At 44.6% G+C, this 13,274-nt stretch overlaps 1 protein-coding gene across 5 annotated transcripts in view; it reads left to right on the forward strand.

Annotated features, from left to right (window-relative positions):
• The window catches only part of Tecpr2 (tectonin beta-propeller repeat containing 2), a 99,319-nt gene that overhangs the window by 25,725 nt on the left and 60,320 nt on the right, over positions 1-13,274 (forward strand). For all 5 annotated transcript variants that reach the window (XM_037210856.1, XM_037210857.1, XM_028883782.2 and 2 more), the window contains 3 exons: positions 3,510-3,638; positions 4,798-4,929; positions 10,327-10,484. In XM_037210856.1, the coding sequence (XP_037066751.1) occupies positions 3,510-3,638; positions 4,798-4,929; positions 10,327-10,484 (419 nt within the window). The remainder of the gene's footprint in view (positions 1-3,509; positions 3,639-4,797; positions 4,930-10,326; positions 10,485-13,274) is intronic.

Genomic DNA, 13,274 nt, shown 5'->3' on the forward strand with positions numbered 1-13,274 from the left:
GCATCCCTCCATGGCCTCTGCATCAGCTCCTGCCTCCAGATTCCTGCTCTGTTTGAGTTCCCTCCTGACTTCCTTTCATGATGAACAGTGATATGGAAGTATCAGCTAAAGTGATAAATCCACGGTAGTCTGTTTAAGGAGTATTAGGGAAATTTATTAAGGTAAGTTGAGGAAATACACTCAGGAATACAGAATGGATTAGACAGCTGAAGTCGTCCTCTGAACTGACCCGGAGCCAATCTGTCTTGCAGGCAGGAGCAGGGAGAAGGGTCCCCTCTCCTCCTTTTAAGAGGTCATGTACAATGGCAGGAAGCACGGCCTCCTTCGGGCCCTATAGCCCAAGGTCATGGGCAGAGCAAATACCACTACAATCAGCCAAATAAACCCTTTCCTCCCCAAATTTCTTTGGCCAGGGTGTTTCATCACAGCAATAGTAACCCTAACTAAGACAGCTAGGTTGGTCTTTACCTTTCTCCTCTGGTAGTGTGTAGAGTAACTCTCAGTACCGTGAGCACTGGTCAGTAGGGGTGAAGGCTCTAGGTAGGCACCAGTTCAGCTTCTCTGTGTTCAGTGAGAAATGTAGGTGTTGTCTTTAGCAATTGGGTCTTACCACACATACATATACAATGAATTTAAAATCACTCCTCAGAAAAACTTGTAAGGTATCAAATTAGTAATAATGATATCAGTAAAAACTGGTAAAGTAAGGCTAATGGTACAAGTTAGCTTCACTAATGAAATCAACTAAACATTTGAAGAACAATAAAATCAGCCAGATGGCTCAGTGAGTAGAGGCACTTGTTGCCAAGCCTGATGACCTAAGTTTAGATCTCTGGAGCCCACATGGTGGAGGAAAAGACCCACCTCCAATCAAATGTCCTCTGACCTCCATACATGATATGGCACACCCTCCCTTACACACTAAATAAATCAATGTTAACAATTTAATAAGTAAGGCGTGGGGATATAGCTTAGTGGTGGAAACTTTACCTAGCATGCACAAGATCATAGGTTCAGTGCTCAATACTGAAAACACAAAACAAGGTGAATTTTTGGCACAACTAATAACATAAATCACTGTAAAGAACAAATAAAAGAGCAGGAGAGATTGCTCAGTGGTTAGTAACACATACTTTTTTTGCAGAAGACCTGAGTTTGTTCCCAGAACCTATATGAGGCTGTTCATAAGCAGCTGCAACTCTGGCTCCAGGGAGATTTGATACCTCTGTCTTCTGTATTCATAAGTGCATGCACATGTGTGTGTAAACACACACATAATTAAAAATAATAAATATCTTAAGAAAAAGTAACATGAACATTACTTTGATAACAAAGCCTGACAGAGATACCAGATAAAACCATACAGCATCATTCCTTGTGAACATCAGTACAGAAATCCTCAAAAAATGCTAGCACATTGAATTCAGCAGCAGGTTCAAAGAATTATATACCATGTTCAAAGTCAAATTGATTCCTAGAATGTAAGGATAGTTCAGTGTATGAAGATCACTGTGAGGACTGGGATGTGGCTCAATCAAGAGTGCTTGCCTAACATGTATGAAGCTCCTGGTTTCATCCTTAGCATCACGTCAAACCAGGCATAGTGGCATAGTCCTGCCTGTAATCCTACCACTCGGAGGTACAAGTAGGAGGACCAAGAAGTTCAAAGTTAGCCAGGCAGTGGTGGTACACACCTTTAATCCCTTGAGAAGCAGAGGCAAGCAGACCTCTGTGAGTTCGAGGCCAGCCTGGTCTACAGATCGAGTTCCAGGACAGCGAAGACTGTTACATCAAGAAAACCTCTCTAAAAAAAAAACAAAAAACAAAAAAAAAAACAAAAAAAAGTTCAAAGTCATCCTCAAGTTTGAAGCTACCCTTGACTGCATACGACTATCTCAGAAAAATTACAAATAAATAAGGTAGTTCATGTTGGGCAATTATAGACATGTACTGTCATACCTGTCTTGAAAGCAGGAGTTCGAGAGTTATTTGTACATTCTGCATAGCATTATTTACAATGTCTAAAGTGAGAAATAACTCAAGTCTTCATTAAAAGATTAGTGGATATTGAGATCACCAGGATAGCTGGATGTGGAGGCTCTAGGCAGGTAGATCTCTGCAAGTTCAAGGCCAGCTTGGTCCACATAGTGAGACCCTGCCGGCAAAAAAGAAAAAAGACAGACAGGGTAATGGACTACCTGTGGTTTGAAAGTGGCAAGAAGGTTATCTAGAGGGAAAGGGGGAGGGGAGGGAACAAGAACATAGTATAATGAAATATATGTGTGAATATGTTGTAAGGAAACCCTTGGCTTTGTGTACTGACTTTAAAAAGAATATTAGAAAAGAACAGGAGTAGCCAGGTGGTGGTGGTGGTGGTGGTGGTGGTGGTGGTGGTGGTGGTGGTGGTGGTGGTGGTGGTAGTAGTAGTAGTAGTAGTAGTAGTAGTAGTAGTGCACGCCCTAATCCCAGCACTCGGGAGGCAGAGGCAGGCAGATCTCAGTGAGTTCAAGGCCAGCCTGGGCTACCAAGTGAGTTCCAGGACAGCAGCAAGGACTAAACAGAGAAACTCTGTGTTAGGGAAAAAGCAAAAAACAGGAGTGGATAAAGCCAGGCATGGTGGCAAATGAGCAATAATCCCAGCATGTGGGAAGCTGAAGGGGGAGAAGGGACAGTTTGTTCAAGGTCATCCAAGGTAGTATAAAGAGACCCTGTCTCAAAACAGAAGCATCCATGACGACAAATGATTAATGAGTAAGCAAACTGTGTATGACTATGTAAAGGGATGGAGCGAGGGAAATTCTGACGGATGCCACAGCATGCTTCATGGATCTTACGGACATTGTGCTAGGTAATACGGCAGATGGAAAAAGACAGACAATAAGGCCTTAGAGTCCTAGAGGTCTAAAGAGAATGGAGTTGCCAGGAGCTGGGTAGGGAGGGGTCTGGTGGGAAAATGGGCTTATTAGTTTTTTGTTTTGTTTCTTTATTTTTATTTTTTTTGTTTTGTTTTTCAAGACAAGGTTTCTCTGTGAAACAGTCCTAGCTGCCCTGGAACTCTCTCTCTGCACCAGGCTGGCCTTGAACTCAGAGATCTGCCAGCCTCTGCCTCCCCAGTGTTGGGATTAAAAGCGTGTACCACCATCACCAAGTGGGGCTTATTATTTGATGGGTGTAAAGTTCCCACTTTACAACATGAAAATAATTCTGGGAATGGAGGATAATAATGGATGACTATACACTGTAGATATACTGTGTACCAAAATGTATTCAAAATGGTAATTTGGGATTCTATATATTGTAATAATAATAATAATAATAATAATAATAATAATAATAATAAAGGCAGAGATCCTAGAAAAATTTGTCTTTCTGACTAGTATACATTTCCAGTCAGAAATTTATATGCTGCAGCCCAGGGCCTACTTTCATGGTTCTGGCTTTACAGCTGCTTTTTTTCATGTAAGTGTCTCTGGTCACAGGTAGTTTGTTTTTGACGTGTCCTCCTTTAGGGGAAGATGGAGTCTATCACCGTGGTGAAGCTGCTGAGTTGCTTTGATGACCTTGTGGCAGCAGGCACTGCCTCTGGGAAGGTTGCAGTTTTCCAACTTGTGTCTTCATTGCCGGGGAGGAACAAGCAGGTGAGTGCTCAGGTTCTAGCATTGCTTCCCTTCTTGGCAGGTTCCTCGGGATTTTTAAGATGAGAAATCCTCAGAGCTGGGTATGGTGGTACACGCCTTTAATCCCTGCACTCTCAAGGCTGAGATAGGTGGGTCCCTGTGAGTTTGAGGCCAGCCTGGTCTACAGTAGTAAGACCCTGTCTCAAAAAAAAAAAAAAGTGTGGCGGTCCTTCTCTGCCTAGAAATCATATATTCACTATGACATTGTGCTGCTTATAACTGGGTGATAACTTTGTCCCTGCATGGGACAAAGCACATATTAGTGCTCTTACTTTTACTTAATGCACTCTTGTGTTCTTTGTGAGTTTTTTTTTTTTTTAATTGTATTTTGTGTGTATGGGTGGGTGGGTGTATCCGTGCACGGTGTGTGCGCGAGTGGGCAGGTGAGTGAGAACCATGAAAGTAGGCCCTGGGCTGCAGCATGTAAATTTCTGACTGGAGCCGGGTGGTGGTGGTGGCGGCGGCGGCGGCGGCGGCGGCGGCGGCGGCGGCGGCGGCGCACGCCTTTAATTCCAGTACTTGGGAGGCAGAGGCAGGTGGATCTTTGTGATTTGGAGGCCAGCCTGGTCTACAGAGCAAGATCCAGGAAAGGCGCAAAGCTACACAGAGAAACCCTGTCTCGAAAAACCAAAAAAAATTTCTGACTGGAAATGTATACAAGTCAGAAAGACAAATTTTTCTGGGATCTCTGCCTTTATTTTTATTATTATTATTATTATTATTATTATTATTATTATTACTACAATATATCAAATCCCAAATTACCATTTTGAATACATTTTGGTACACAGTATATCTACAGTGTTTAGTCATCCATTATTATCCTCCATTCCCAGAATTATTTTCACATTGTAAAGTGGGAACTTTACACTCAGAGAACAACTTAGGGGAGTCAGTTCTCTCGTTCTACCATATGGGTTCCAGAGATCAAACTCACATCCCCAAGCTTGGCCACAATTGCTGTTGTCCGATGAGCCATCTTGTGAGTTTCCAGTGTGGATAGGCAGAGGGAACCTTGTGCACAGTTGTGTGTGGGAAACCAGCTCCCCCAGAGTAGGAGTGACAGTCCCATAACTGCAGTTACTCAGCTCTCCCTTCCTTTGCTCTGCTGTCCCCATAGCTTCGGAGATTTGATGTCACTGGTGTTCATAAAACCAGCATCACAGCTCTGGCTTGGAGCCCCAACGGGATGAAGCTGTTCTCCGGAGATGACAAGGGGAAGATCGTCTACTCCTCTCTAGATCTGGACCAGGTGAGGTGATCTTCAGAGATGCTGTCCATCGCCTTCCTCTATCTGTAGTGTGTCTCCGTCTTGCTCACACTCAGTGGCTTGTGCTCTCCACCTCGGTGCCCTTCTGCTGCCAGTTGTTACAGCGTTTTCTCTCATGGACATTTCCAGTGGTTTGTAAGCTTCTTTTACTGTGACTAAAGAGTTGGCCTGCAAAACCAATGGTGAAAATCAAATATTTGAGTCAGACATGGCGCTGCCCTGTAATTCCAGCCCCTGAGAGCTGAAGTAGGAGGATTTTCATGAGTTGAAGGCCAGCCTGGGCTGTATAGAAAGTGCCAAGCCAGCTGGAGTTACATAGTTCAAGTCTCTCAAAAGGAACAAAAGAACAAAGTGTACATGTTTCCCGTCATGTCTGTGGACAAGGGTAGTGATCAGTGAATGGAGAGCTTAGCTCCAGCCAGCGTCTTCCACGGAAGACCTGTGGAGGAAGTGGTGGGGAGACTTAACAGGAGCGCGGCGTTCTACCCCAGTTACATGTCATTTTAGACCCTCTTCGTCGGAGCACCCGGGGCTGTATGTGGTCTACAGTTTAACTTTTATTTATTTTGTGTGGGGGCATGGGGCCTTCCCCATACTTTCCCCAGTGTGTGTGGAGGTCAGAGGACAACTTGCAGGAGTCAGCTCTCCTTCCACCATGTGGGTCCCAGGGATCAAACTCAGGTCATCAGGCCAGACAGCAAGGAATATACAGAGAAACCTTGTCTCAAAAAACCAGAAACAAAACAAAACAAGCAAACCAAAAAATTACATGGAGGTTTCCTTCCCTTCCCTTCTTTTCCTCCCCATCTCCCCCCCCCCCCATTTCTTTCTTGTATGTGTGTGACCTAATGAGTTTAATTAGGGCTGCTTACATGTACATGGATGTTGGAGGTTATTTTTACAAGAGCACGGGCACCTTACTAGTATCTACACCACTGGAGAAGATCTCTCCCCAAGCAACCATTGACTGCCAGTGGGTCCTGGGAGCCCCTCCCCTGTCCATTTGGAAGGCTGATGAGACCAATCTTACACTGGTCTTGTGTAGGTAGTCGTAGCTACTATGAGTTCATGACCATATCATGCCCAGAAGATAACATTACACAACACTCTTCCCTGTCTTGAGGCTCTTATTCTGCTCCCCTCTTTCTGAGATGTCCTTTGAGCCTTGAAGGGGACAATATAGATGTCCTGTTTAGGGCTAAGCATTCAATAGTCATGTTTTCTCGGCACTTTGACCAGTTTTGAATTTTTTCAGTTAAATTCTACCCACTGCAAAAAGAAGCTTCTCTGATTAACACTGAGAGAAGCACTAATCTAAGAGCATAAACACAAATATTTAGAAGGTAGTTTGATGGGTACAACATGTCCATTTAGCAAAACAACAATAGTAGCTTCCCTGCTAGTAGCTATGACCTCTCTAGCTGTGGGCTTTTGACCAGCTTTCTAATAGCAAGCATGCATTCCCTCCTGTGGTGTGGACCTTTGGCATACTTTGCCTGACAGGTGGGTCCAAAATGGGGTAGGACTGATGATTTTTTTTTCCTCTAGAAACCTGCATAGCACTACCTTCTGGCACTCTGAAAACTGGGCGGCAAGGAGTAAGCTTCCAGCTCAGTTCTTGCTTGATTTCTCTGTGTCCTGCAACCTAAGCGTGGGTGTCTTCAGCAACAGGAGTTATCATCTGGTTTTAGTGGGCAGCCAAAAGCACCCGCAGGGGTTGGAAAGATTCTGTCTTGGTCAGCATTCTATTGCTCTGAAGAGACACCATGATCAGGCAACTCTTCTAAAAGAAAGCATTTGATTGGGGGCTTTTTGTTTTGTTTTGTTTTGTTTTTCAAGACAGGGTTTCTCTGTGTAGCCCTGGCTGTCCTGGAACTCACTCTGTAGACCAGGCTGGCCTCGAACTCAAAGTTCCACCTGCCTCTGCCTCCTGAGCCCTTGGACTAAAGACATGTACCACCACCACCAGCTACAGGTTCTTTTCCTTGAGATTCAGAGTGCTTCATTCTGCAGGAGGTCCGTGTGTGCACATTCTATTTGGTCATATCCAGTGTAAACCCACCATTTCCTAGGGGTGAAATTACCATTTTTCTCCATCAAGATCATATTTTTAGTGTGAGTTTGTGGTGGGGGAATGGTGACTTTTGTAGAGTTTGGTGCAGTGGTCAGGGTTCATGATGAGGTTCCAAATGGCTCCATACACAGTGGTTACTGTGCTTTCAGTGAAAGCCTTTAGAGGACAGTTTGTTGGGTATGACACATCCATGTAGCCAAACAGCAGTAGTGGTGAAAAGGGCATGCAGATGGAGAGATGCCCAAATAAATTAAAGCAAGTGTTTTTAATTTGGGTTCATGGGCTGTCTCCCCCTACAGGTGGGGTTCAAGAGATCAGCACTGAACACGGGCAAGATAAGAGTTTTTATAGCACCAAAGTAGGGGGTTTCCAAATAGGGGATTTGGCAGGCAAATAGACAGAATTATGGGAGCAACATAAAAAGGTGCTCATAACAACCATTAGAAACAAAGACATGGTTGCCGGTTCCTGCAGCAGGCAGTATAACTACCATCTGTAGTTAAGGTTACAGGTGAGGCATGACCCAATACTTGAGAAACAGAGATTTGCTCATAAACATGAATGGACCTAGTTTGTCTTTACTGTAAGATGGCTTTGAAGCCTAAGTTGGAGGCAGGCTGGTTTATCAATGGCTCAAGGGTTAAGAGCACAGGCTGCTTTACCAAAAGACCTAGGTTCAATTCTCAGCACTCACATGATAGCTCATAACCATCTGTAACTCCGGTTCCAGAGGATCTGACACCCTCCTCTGGCCTCCGCGGCTACCAGGTCCATATGTGGTATACAAACATACATCAGGCAAAACACCCATACACATAAAATACAATTTTACACTTCAGATAAAGGCCATGTAACACTATCTCAGTATTCTATGAAAATGATTTGGGCCTGGCGTATGCTATGAGAGAGTCTTAGAGGCCTAGGGGTATGTGGATTCCACTTAGAACTGCTGTTCTGTGGGAACATCTCTTGTCAAGGTATCAAGGGTTTAGATTCTGCTCTTTCCTGGTGCTTCTATGGAGTTGTTGCTCCCTGTCATCCATTCCTGTCCCTATGAGCAGATTGCTAAAGAAGCCAAGAGAAAGCCACTCAAGCGTGCCTATTCAGAAAATGGAAGGGAAATAAAATTTGGGGAAAAAATGTCCAGAAACACCCTGAAAAGTTATTTATTTCTTTTTAAAGATTTATTTTTATTTCATGTACACGAATGTTTTGCCTGTATGTATGTCTGTGCATCACTTGTGTGCAGTGCCCCATCAGAGGCCAGGAGAGGGCATCATAGCCTTTGGAGTGAACTGGAACTGGAGTTGGAGGTAGTGTGAGTCTCCTTGTGGGTCTCTTAGGAACCAAACCCAGGGCCTCTAGAAGAGCAACCCATGCTCCTAACTGCTGAGCCATCTCTCCAGCCCTTGAAAACGTATTTTAAAAGATGCAGGTGCTTAATGAGATTTGGGAAAAAAAAAAAAAAAAAGACAAGAGAATACTTGTTTTTATGAAATACAGCATAGTGTAACCCTAACATAGGCTAAGTTAAAAACTATAAAGTTACATTCTGAATAACTCAGATGAAGGGGAATTTGCCTTCAAAGTTCTCAGTATTTGGAGAGAATGGAAATTTCACCATCTTTGTTGTGGTTGATTGTGGTGTAGTTAGATAACTATAAATATATGAAAATTGAAGTCAGAAACCTAAAAATGGTGGATTTTACTGTGTATAGATTTTATCAGTGGATCTCATTATTGTCCTCTCAGACACACGAAGGGTCAGTAAAGTGGCATTATTCTTTTTGTTTGTTTGTTTTTGTTTTGAGACAGTCTCTCTGTGCAGCCCTGGCTGTCCTGGAACTTGGTATATTGATCAGGCTGGCCTTGAACGTAGAGATCTGCCCAGCTCTGCTGGGATTAAAGGCCTGCACCACGCCAGCTCTTACAGCATTATTCTTAGACAGCTGATCAAAGTGCTGCTGCGGTTGTTGCTCATCTTCCTCTCCTCTGTGAGCAGACCGCTGATGGAACCAGGAGAGGCCTCGAGGCCAAGAGGGACAGAAACAGGCTTTTTGAGGCTGAGCCTTATATATAACTCAGGTTGGCTCTGAACTCACAGCAAAGCCTATCTCAGTCTCCTGAATGCTGGGATTAGCAGCATGTACCACCATACCTGGATTAAAATCAGATTTTTGATACATGAATATGTTTTGTATTAGCAGTAAAATGGGGCTGAAGAGATGGCTCAGAGGTTAAGAGCACCTGCTGCTCTTCCAGAGGTCCTGAGTTCCATTCCCAACAACCACATGGTGGCTCACAACCATCTGTAATGAGATCCGGTGCCCTCTTTTGGCTTGCATGCATATATTCAGACAGAACATTGTATACATAATAAATAAATCTTTAAAAACAAAACAGTAAAATGCCTTTAGAAAGTCACTGTGTGTCTATAAAACGCTATTAATCATGTATTTAATACATTTTTATTGTGTGTGTGTGTGTGTGTGTGTGTGTGTGTGTAAGGAGGAGTATGGAGAATTCAAGGTCACGTGTCAAGGTTAGAGGACATCTTTCAGGAGTCAGTTCTGTACTTCAATAATGGGTTCCTAGGCTTGAACTCAGGTTATCAGGCTTGTGTGACAAGCCTGTTTATCTGCTGAGCCATGCCTCTACTGTTTATCTGCTGAGCCATGCCTCTGATTTCTTTCTAACGTGTTTTCTGTGACCCTTCCAGTTGGAAAGGTATAATGCCTACAGGGTTGCTTCAGACTCCTTGTAGAGAGACTATGAGAGCAGATCACTGTCACAGGGATTTCCTAGACAATCATACTCTCCTATATGTTATAAGATACTTAATACACATGGTATGGCATATTTTTAATGGATTCTTCTGTGAATTATTTACTAGAACATTATTAGAGAAATATGTAGGGTTTTTTTTTAATGTTTCTTTTCAACCTTGGTATAGTATGAGATAGTTGTTAATATTTATTGTTTTCTTGTTAGTAAGGAATTTTCCAGATGTCATTGCAGTAGGTTAACAATGAATCTGGAGAAAATTAAAGCATACCTTTTGTTGTTTTGTTTTGTTGTGACAGGGTCTCATGTAGCCCAGACTGACCTCAGACTTATTATATGGCCAAGAATGACCTTGAACTCTTGATCTTCTTGCCTTTGTCTTCCAAGTGCTGAGATTGTAGGTATGCACACCGTGCCTGGTACCACAGAGTACTTTTGAGTTCAGTACATTAGCAAGAAGTATGTGTGACCGCTGGGGGGAAGCTGGGCAGCTTTGACCCCCCGGCCTGGCTCTCTCCCAGGGTACCTGTAGCTCACACCTGGTGTTGGAAGAGCCGTCTTCCATTGTGCAGCTGGATTACAGCCAGAAAGTGCTGCTCGTGTCGACCTTGCAGAGAAGCCTGCTCTTTTACACAGAGGAACAGGCTGTCAAGCAGATTGGATCCCAGCCACGGAAAAGGTAAGCTTCAGGCATCTTCATGTGGCTCTCAGTACTGGCCTCTAAGTTCTCCTAGGTTTCCTGGTAGCCAGATGTGAGACCACAGCCACACCAGCTGGGGTTCCTGGTAGCCTATGCCTGCCAAAGATGCTTCGTGGAGTCAGATGGGAACAGGAAGTCTTCTAGTTGAGATTCAGAGGCCTGGGAATATAGCCACTGCAACCCAGGACTGGGTCTGAGGAGTCTAGGAGACAGTGTTGTGTGTCCCATCCAAGCATGGTTTCTCTCTATGGTCCTCTCTTGTGCCCATGGCTCCTAGTGTGCTGCATATTAGCAGATTGTGATGAGACTAGGTAGCCTAGCAGATGTGGGCCTCTCCCATCATGGAGACTAAAAGGCAGATCCAGGTCTTACTGAGGGTTTTGCTAATGGCTATGGAGTACACTTCAGCATGCTATAGAAACTTAAGCAGGGGCAGGGTGGCAGTGGTGTACACCTTTAATCCTAGCACTAGGGAGGCAGAGGCAGGCACATCTCTGAGTATGCCAGCCTGGTGTACAAAGTGAGTTCCAGGACAGCCAGGGTTATGCTGTCTTTCAACAAAGAAAGAAAGAAATTTAAGCAGGCTTCCACTCAGCCTGGGGACAGAGAAGGGTTCTTGTAAGTATAAGGACTATGTACTGAGTAGGAGAGGCTAAGAAGGGGAGGGATCTAGGCTGAAAGAGTATGTCTGTCCTTAAATAATCTGCTAGAGGAAGGACAGCAAAGAGAAGGCTAAAGACCTAGGACTCCCCACAAAAGGAACATATATGCATCCTGAATATTACTGTCCTCCTGAAAAAATAGAAAAAGGAAAAAGCTTGTAGCCCTCTGTAGCTACTTTGTGTGGAGGTGGGGAGGAGGGAGGCAGAACAGTGGAGGACCTTACCTGAGAAGGAGGGCCAGGAGCCAAGTGGATGTTGGGAGCTTGCTGTGAAGTAGTTTTGGGAGTGAGAGGGCTCCCATCTTGTGTCCTCCTTTCAGTAATGGGATATTGTTGTCTGCATAGGTTTGGGACAGGATGGCAGTAGGTTAGGGAATGTGGAGAGGATTTGAGGCAGACTGGAGAATAAAGAGACTGACAGGCATTGGGAGGCCTGCCCGGAGCTGGTGGTGCCATTGGCGACAAGTGTGAAGGGAGGGAGGGGGAGAGCAGACAGTCGAGTGCATTCATGACCTGTCTCGTGCCTTGTGCTCTGCAGCAACACTAGGCTTATTCTCTTCTCTGCCTGGCAACTTTCCTATTGGGAGATTCTCTCATACCCACGCTTTGGCTCCTGTGTTCTTTTCTCAACACCTTCTCAATGCCATCAATAGTCTGACCTCTTTATAATAGGGATCTTCCTGATGGCCCTGGAAACCTCTGGAATTATGCAGCCTGGTTTTGCAGAACTGAGTTCTGACTTTACCTCTGTGTATATCTCCTTCTGCTTGATGGCAAGTTCTAGCTCATTGGAAGAATTGAGGCCTGTAAGAAAGGCCTGCAAGGCAGCGATGATGCACGCCTTTAATCCCAGCACTCGGGAGGCAGAGCTAGGTGGAATCTCTGTGAGTTCTAGGCCAGCCTGGTCTACAGAATGAGATCCAGGACAGGCACCAAAACTACACAGAGAATCCCTGTCTCAAAAAACCAAAAAAGAAAAGAAAAGAAAGGGGAAAATAAAAGGAAGGAAGGAAGGTCTGACTCCCTTATCTTGTGCTTGGAAACCTTCTATGCCTGTCGTACGTGTGGTATGGTAGGGTCTTTTGTCAACCTTTACTAAAAGTATACTCTAGGCCACTGGTCCAGCATGCAGAAACAGAGGAATATGTCCTCCTTCTCAGGAGAAGGATGAATTTGTAGAACCTTAGAGTGTAAAGCAAGATAAATGCACGAGTTTCTAACTTGTCTTAGGGCTTACTTCCTGTCATGTGCTGCCTTAGGTAATGATTACAAGGATGAGGCTAACCCTGTCCACATGCTCCATTCAGCAAGTGTTGGGAACGGCTGCTTCATGGGCTGGTCCTTTCCAGCTAAGTATCTTCTGTCAGCTCCCTCACAGAACCCCCCTGACCCCCTGAACACACCCACATTCTCAAAGCCAGCTCTCCCTAGGACCCCTCTTCAAGATGCCCACTTCTCCTATACAAATGCCTGCTGTAGTGTGGGCTGAGCCCTGGTGAAGAGCTCATCTTCACCTACACACACCATCTAGCATCACAGTTTTATAGGAGCACATGTGAAAACGCATGCCCTGGTTACATACAGCAAACAGACAGAAGTGACAGGAGAGTGGAGAGCTCCCATAGACAGAAAGAAGACAGGCTTAACAGTCGGATCCCCAAACAGATGGTTTGACAGGTAGAGGAAGAGGCACTGGGCTGCCTAACTAGAATTCCTTTGGGCTTTTTTGTTTAGGGGGCCTCACTAGAACAAACCCACTAAAGACAAGAATCAGACACAGTCCTATTACATAGTTGTCTATGAAAACTCTGTGGACTCAAAACAGTTGATTAGTCTAACGATCCTTGTTCCAAAGCGGAATCTGACATAGGATATCTTCCCTGGATCCCATCTAGAGGGATTTAATTACTAAGCTGCCAGTGAGGCCTAGTGAGACATGCAGACATCCAGATAACTATCCCCCTAGGGGACATGGGGAGTAAAAAGAGATGGGCTGGGAGTAGATGGGACAAGGTAGCTTCTCAGGCAGGAGACTGAGAATGGTTTTGAGCTGTCCTGTAGTGTTCTCCTTCAGTCTCCACTTGTTCCTGAGTGTGGACATCACATTT

Source organism: Peromyscus leucopus, chromosome 14, assembly GCF_004664715.2.
Source record: "Peromyscus leucopus breed LL Stock chromosome 14, UCI_PerLeu_2.1, whole genome shotgun sequence".
NCBI classification, from domain to species: domain Eukaryota; kingdom Metazoa; phylum Chordata; class Mammalia; order Rodentia; family Cricetidae; genus Peromyscus; species Peromyscus leucopus.